This window comes from Abramis brama (assembly GCF_963993115.1).
Source record: "Abramis brama genome assembly, chromosome: 20".
Taxonomy (NCBI): Eukaryota; Metazoa; Chordata; class Actinopteri; order Cypriniformes; family Leuciscidae; genus Abramis; species Abramis brama.
In genome coordinates this window covers 31549206-31556776 of record NC_139982.1, presented here as the reverse complement: position 1 = coordinate 31556776, position 7571 = coordinate 31549206, and the positions used below count along the sequence as shown (strand labels likewise).

Below are 7571 nucleotides of genomic sequence, written 5' to 3'. Positions count from 1 at the left end.
TGTCAGGTTCTGTGCTTCTTTTGTATTTGAGTTTGTGATTTTTTTTTAAAGGGGTGGTAAAACACACTTTTTCGAAGGCTTGATTGTGTTTGTGGGGTGCACTGTAACATGTCCATGCTTCGTTTTTAAAAAAATGCATTATTTATCATATATTTTACCTTTATTCCTCACTGCTCTGTCCCTCCTTGTAAAAACCATAGATATCATATATAAAGGCTAGATGTCTCGTGCGCGCTGCTGGCCAATGCAGGTCGACGTCCGCACGTGGCGGCCATCTTGCCACAGTGGACTCGCTCACTCGTTTAATGGTGCATATACTTTTAAATAACCATAACTTGCTCAATTTTCTACCGATTTGGTAGAAACGGTTTGGTTTGGTTTGTTATAAACGTCAGAGATGTAGTTATGACACTACATACATACACTGCATACATATGAATAATTATAACATACATGTTCAAGCATTCGGAATTATAGCCACGTTAATAACGTTTGTAAGAAACCAAACCGTTTGTAAATCCGTCAATATTTCAGCGAGATATGAGGATTTGTGTGCATGCTGATCACTCACCTAATGCACAGCTTCACTGTGGTAAGATGGCCGAACGGTGATGCCGGAAGTGACTGCGCCATAAGACATCTAGCATTTATATATGATATCTATGGTAAAAACGGTCTGATGGTTTCCGGGTTCTATGAAGCCAGTCCCTCAAAAATACGCAATGGGCTCAGATTGGTTAGCTGGCCCAGTGTGATGTGATTCGCTAACCGCCTAGTGCACGTTTTTCGGAAACGTCACGCCCTTTACCTTTACCGGTAGTCTGTGCTTTTGTGGTATTAGACATGGGAAATAATGGCGTCAATAAAACCATACCAATTTGAGCCCGAATCGGACCCAGAAAATTTTAGTGAAGATGATCGAGCAGAACCTTTTCAAGGATGGCTGTTAAATGACGTTTCAGAATGGTTTGTTTTTTGTTGTTGTCTCATACTTTTTAGATGCGTTGTTATATAATTGTAGCAATTGTAATAGTTGATGTTTAATTTATAACAATAATAAGTGTTTGTCTATTAATAGTCTTTTCAATAAGTTTTTTTTAATATAAAAAAAAAATATTACTCTATTAGGTGTACATGTAATAACTGTGCAAAAATGCCAACTGAAGTGGAAAACATCTGCTGCAAAGAAATACAGAAGGTAGTGTAATAAGCTAGTACCAAAATTATGCTATATGCTTATTTATAGTTATGTATAATCCTTTTTTCATATTTAAAAGACGAACAAAGGTTAGTTGTACAGTATATAGCCTACTCATTGTCTTACATTACTGTTTAGGTTGTAAAACGAATGATGGAGGTTCCAGACCCTCCTACATGTACAGGTGCTGGTCATAAAATTAGAATATCATCAAAAAGTTGATTTATTTCAAGAATTCAACTTAACAGGTGAAACTAATATATTATATAGACTCATTACATGCAAAATGAGATATTTCAAGCCTTTATTTGTTATAAGTTTGATGATTATGGCTTACAGCTTATGAAACCCACGAAATCAAAATCCCAGAAAATTAGAATATTACATGAAATCACACAGTAATTACACAGTGATACGATGGTCATTGAACCAGGTTTTGGTTCTTTTGGCAGTGTGGGCAGGTGCAAATCCTGCTGGGAAATGAAGGAAGCATGAAGTGCTCTGGAAATGTCCTGGTAGACGGCTGCGTTGACTGGATTTAATAAAGCACAGTGGACCAAAGTCCTCTTTTCTGATGAGAGCAAATTTTGCATCTCATTTGGAAACCAAGGTCCCAGAGTCTGGAGGAAGAATGGAGAGGCACACAATCCAAGATGCTTGAAGTCCAGTGTGAAGTTTCCACAGTCTGTGTTGGTTTGGGGAGCCATGTCATCGGCTGGTGTTGGTCCACTGTGCTGTCCACTCAACGCAGCCTTCTACAGGACATTTTCAGAGCACTTCATGCTTCCTTCAGCAGACAAGCTTTATGGAGATGCTGACTTCATTCTCCAGCAGGATTTGCACCGGCCCACACTGCCAAAATAACCAAAACCTGGTTTAATGACCATGGTATCACTGTGTAATTACTGTGTGATTTCATGTAATATTCTAATTTTCTGGGATTTTGATTTCGTGGGTTTCATAAGCTGTAAGCCATAATCATCAAAATTATAACAAATAAAGGCATGAAATATCTCACTTTGCATGTAATGAGTCTATATAATATATTAGTTTCACCTGTTAAGTTGAATTCTTGAAATAAATAAACTTTTTGATGATATTCTAATTTTATGACCAGCACCTGTATGGTTGAGCATCCAGGTTTTGAACCAAACTGCTTAAATCCGTATACTTTACAAAACATCAATAATATTTACAGAGCCGACTATGGACCAGTGAGGCGCAGAAATGAAGAGGAGTAAGTATTTATTAAATTTAATGAAATTATGTTGTGTAAAATAATATAAATAAAAGACAATAGATTCAAAAATATATATACACAAGACATGTTAATCATAAAAAAAAAAAAATACAAAATTTGTTCTGTATTAAAGACAAAAACTATCAAAATATCAATTTTTATCTAACATATTTACACATCACATATACATGTTTCCTATATACCACTGGTTTTATTTACAATATTGAGGTTTTCTATTCCTGCCATAGGCGTTTCCGTTATCTGGCCTATCGCAGCTTTGTCAGCTGGTGCTGGGGCTACCTAGGACGTAGTGTGAGGGTTGTCATCCCGTCATGTGTTGTCCGCCGGATACGCCTGCAGTTTCCTGATCCAGCTGGACAGTATGTTGGGTTCCGGCCACCCCTCGACTGAATCGTGACACACGGTGGGCAATCACCTCTTCTTTGGTGGGTTTTTCAAACTGTGATGACAGAGGAGGTGGAATGGGGATTGTGTGCAGCTCGTCAGCATATGGCTCGGGATCCACAAAGACTTTATGTAGTAGAAGGCCCATAAGGTCATCGACATAGTCTGTAATAAGAGAATACCGAGTCAGTCTATGGTTTTACATAATTACTGATAAACAATCTACCTTTGTTGTATAATTTACATTTGTGTAATATTTAGAAATAAGTTTATATTTATTTTATTATAGCTTTTTTAATAGTATTGTTAATAAAATATATTTTACAACTTACTGTATGTTGGGTCTACTTTCACTGGCTTTGCTGTGCATTCCCCCTTTTTGGACTTTGGAAAAATGAATTTATACACAGCCTGTCCTTCAGTTGTTGTTGCCTGCTCACGGTTAGCATTTTCATTATAGTGCATTGCTGCAAGATACAGCCTGTAATCATTGCACAATCCATAAAATATGCAGAGATTAGTAGACTGTATTGTTGGAAATAAACAAACAATTCTGAATAAGAGACAAATGTTCAATCAATGATTATAATAGTTACTTTCTTGCAAGTCAAGAGAATGTGAGTGCGCGCCAAGACGGGAGGCACTCTACCTCTTTATATCTCTGCTACTTAGGGCTGTATTCTTCCAGTCGATTAGTCGATTATTTTGGTCGATACTTTCTGGCTCGACCAAAATTCTGATTGGTCGATTTTTTGCCGCGTTCATTTCATTAGTTTTGTAGCGTTCATTTGCCGGTAATCAGTTTTGCCGCGTTCATTTCATCAGGTGGAAAGCACTAATTGCTAATGGGGGCGTTTTCAGAGCACCCCTGTTTCCCAGGTAACAGTCTGTCTTCAGAACACCCCCCTTGTTTTCACTTCTTTTGGATTAGCCCAACCCACCGGAGAAGACGGACAGATTGAAGAAAGTAGGCTACTAGAAGGTTTGCTGAATATTACTTGATCTGGTTTGTTTAATAAATATTATTTTTTTTATTAAAGTGGATGTGCCTTTTGTGTTTAAGAGTAAAAGCTTTAAGTTAATAGTCTATTCGTGTCTCAGCCGCGAAGCTGAGCTCCTATGTTCAGCCCATAGACTGTAAAAAATAGGTTCAGCCTCACTCTGTGCGAGCTCCACAGAGCGGCTGAAATTATAGTCTGTCAGTTATTATAATACATATGACAGAAACAATTGTCTAAATTATGTTACATATTCCTCAAAAGTTCTTGTCATGATATCACTAGTTGACAACATAGTAGCCTACTATTTTCGGAAATCATAGGCTATGATATTGCGCAGGTGCACGTGATGCAACGCTGTCAGAGCCGACAGACTCGTGTGTCAGACTCATTTCAGTGCAAATTACAAAAACGATTTAATACTGCAAATAGCCTACTAGTTTTTTTATGTTTATTTATAATTCATTTAGGCGGACAACAAGGCTACCAAGTACTGCGCATAGTGCGCAGCTAATTAATTTAGCGTTTTTTTTCTAACGTCATTTTTAGTCGATTTTAGTCGAAAACTTCAGGACTTCAGTCGACCAAGATTTTCTTTGGTTGAGTACAGCCCTACTGCTACTTATAACATAGATAACATAGGGCCACAGACAATGCTCCTAGCCAACTGAACCTTTTTCTGCCTTATTAGGAAAGTACATTATTTATTATAGGGAATGATCATTAATATGAATAAAATAATGAATAAAAAAACATTTACATAACAATTCTTAGAAACTATGTTTATAAATTTTACCGATTATGTCAAAGATTATTACCTGCACAACATTCCTATGAAAGGGAAGATGACGTTCTTTGGCGCAAAACGCAAAATCAGACTGTGGAATGCCTCCAGTGAGGACGTCTGAAAGTGGTGGCTGAGCTTTTCTATATCCTTGAGAACTCTCTTGTTGTATAATAGCTTTTCCACTTTGTGGAGTGCTATTGATCCTGTATCCAGATTAAAAAAATCTTAATAAAATATACTAAATTTAACAGTTTACTGTCATTTTATTTAGTGTCTCTATATAGTCATACCTGGTTGGAACCATTTTGTTGGATCCCTTGAAACTTTGTCTGGGTGTTCACACTTGGGGAAGAGGGGATTATCATGAACATGTACATTTTGTATGTGGTTCTGCAGTGAATTCCACTTCGCCACCTTTTCAGGCCCTGACTCGGATGAATTCGCACTCCAGTAAACATGGTTCTTGATGCTGTGCAACCATTTTTTCAGCACCTCGCAGTCCTTCATTTTTGAAAGTTTGTCAAGCTTCTTAGATAAACCTGTACAAAGTAAAAGCTCGGTTGTACAATCATTATTTCAAGATAATCAAATTACACCAAAAATAAAAATGAACAAGTTAGGTTGAACAGTTGAACATAGGGCTGTAGTCAAGACCACCTTTGTCGAGTCCAAGACAAGTCCAAGACCAGGACTAGTCGAGTCCAAGTCAAGACCGAGTCCAAAGAGGTTCGAGTCCGAGTCAAGACCGAGTCCAGGACAGGAAAAAAAAAAAGCAGTCTGCTAAAAAAATATAGGCTAGCCTATAGAAATTAAATCATGTAATAATGAAATAATGAATAATTTTAATTTTATTTAAAATAATTGACTAATTCAAAGAACAACAAAAAAATAATAATTATATAGGCCTAAAGGAGCACACACATTCGTTTCGACTGTCTGATCAGCCTTACATTCTGTTCCTGTCAATCATACACGCGATGTCAACCAATTAAACTGCATGAGGGAGGGCCGAGCCAACTCACAGACACACACACACACACACACACACACACACACACACAAGAGATGCGGATACATTTTTTTACAGTCTATGGGATAAACCGCGGATCGGGCGGATGACGTGACGAAAAATAATATTTTAGCCTACCACTCGTGGAATAGGCAAAGAAAGAAAGGTAAGAAAAAAAGTCGGAAAACTTTGCCCATTAATTAGATGTGCAAGGCAAGCAGGCTAGTTTTCGGGGTGTTATGGACAATTAAAAATGTGAATATTCACGTTGCACTAGCGGTGGACTTTCAGCGAGTTTATTTAAACATTTATTTTTTATAGAGCCGTTTAAAGTCAAAAGTCAAAAGAGCCGGCTCTTTCAGTGAGCTGAGTGAAACGAACCGGCTCACGAAAAAGAGCCGAAATGCCCATAGTTATTAGGTGGCCAGTGTTTCACTTTCCCTCCAATAATATATTGTTTTAATATCGCGGCGACGTATGTGTGATTACTGGGAACATAATAAAGACACCTGGACTTGGTCGAGACCAAAAGCCATATTTGGCAAGACCAGTGGCCGAGACCGAGACAAGTCCGAGTCCGAATACCAGCGAGTCCGAGACAAGTCCGAGACCATAGAAAAGCGGTCTCGAGTCCGGACTCGAGTCCAAGACCGGACTCGAGTACTACAGCCCTAGTTGAACACAATTAATTGAACAAGAATCAACTTTTTATTTGATTAAATACACAAAGATAAATAATTACCTTTCTCAAAGTGCCGCACGTCATAGAACTGAGTGATATTGCGGTCCCTCAGGTACTTCTGAATCTGCGGATGGCGATCGGTGACTGTGTAGTCAACAGCTAAACCATTATACTCCAGCTTATCGAGACAACGCTTTAATCCCTCCTTTTCCATATGATAACTGCCACCAACCTCGTTGCTCTGTTGTTGGGTACACAACAATTCAAATATAGGAATATAAACAATAACAGATTAAAGAAAGCGTCAAAATTATTTTATATGCTTAGGGATTATTAACCTGAACTAGTTGAAGATCCAGAATTTTGTTGGTTTCCATGTGCATAATGGTGTAGCTGCCAAATTTGGCTGAGTGTCCTATTATAAACATCATAATCATATATAGAACATTACTGATAATATCAGTATCATAATATTTTAGGAAAAATCAAAGACTATAGTCTAAACGTACCTGGTGTGTCAGCACGCATATCTCCAGCCACAGCAACATTTCCTCCCTCTTGCAGCTGCCTAATAAGATTCAGTTGATCTCGGTTCCACTTGTGTATTATGGTAGGCTCAATGAAATTCCTTGCATGAATCCTAAAAGTTACATAATGCATCATCTGGAGCTTCATGGCCTTGAAAATCTATGAAAATAGAAATTAAATAACATTGATACAGTACGTATACTGAAACAACACAGTACTTTTTATTTTAATGTAATTGTAATACCTTCTCCAGTTGTTTAAAAGATCCACCGGTAAAATATGTTGCTGCAGACAATAGCAGGTTTCCAAGTGGGGTACTCCCTACAATGGGCTGGCTCTGCCACTGTCTGTGGTAGTTACACTTTTCACAAAGCTGGGTGAATGCAACAAATGTCCCCCTTCGTCTGCTCTGGACAACACACTTCATCTTACAAATTGGACATGACACAAACAGCTCTCGAAGACAGCTTTCAAAAACAATGTATTTGTTATCGCTGTGGTCGGGCTGTGGATCTATCCTAAGGCAATATAAAATGAATAAATATTAAGAAGTTGCTTTCATGTTATATATATTTTGAAAACACAAATGTATTGGTAAAAATGTATGTAAATATGTATTTATATCTTACGTCATTTCAGATTCTTGAGTGACAACAGAATCTGGGTTATATGTGGAGTCATTGTGTTCGACATGTAATTCTGATTCTTCCTCCTCATCTAACAC

At 37.7% G+C, this 7571-nt stretch overlaps 1 protein-coding gene across 1 annotated transcript; it reads right to left on the bottom strand.

Moving 5' to 3' along the window:
• Nucleotides 1-2438: 2438 nt before the first annotated feature.
• Nucleotides 2439-7359, bottom strand: LOC311071394 (uncharacterized protein). Its single transcript, XM_084095806.1, has 8 exons — nucleotides 7092-7359; nucleotides 6829-7006; nucleotides 6658-6734; nucleotides 6380-6560; nucleotides 4919-5167; nucleotides 4660-4831; nucleotides 3176-3324; nucleotides 2439-3008 (listed from the first exon to the last, which is right to left on the bottom strand). The coding sequence occupies exons 1-8, from the start codon at nucleotides 7272-7274 to the stop codon at nucleotides 2761-2763; spliced, it is 1437 nt and encodes a 478-aa protein (XP_083951932.1). The 5' UTR covers nucleotides 7275-7359; the 3' UTR covers nucleotides 2439-2760.
• Between the last annotated feature and the right edge of the window lie 212 nt (nucleotides 7360-7571).

What these genes read in the sequence shown, in the direction of transcription:
- LOC311071394 (XM_084095806.1), bottom strand. Translation starts at nt 7,274, where the DNA reads ATGAAGTGTGTTGTCCAGAGCAGACGAAGGGGGACATTTGTTGCATTC. An exon ending in TATGCGTGCTGACACACCAG is followed by an intron (nt 6,735 to 6,828) that starts GTACGTTTAGAC and finishes TGTTTATAATAG; the next exon opens with GACACTCAGCCAAATTTGGC. An exon ending in CGTGCGGCACTTTGAGAAAG is followed by an intron (nt 5,168 to 6,379) that starts GTAATTATTTAT and finishes TACTTTGTACAG; the next exon opens with GTTTATCTAAGAAGCTTGAC.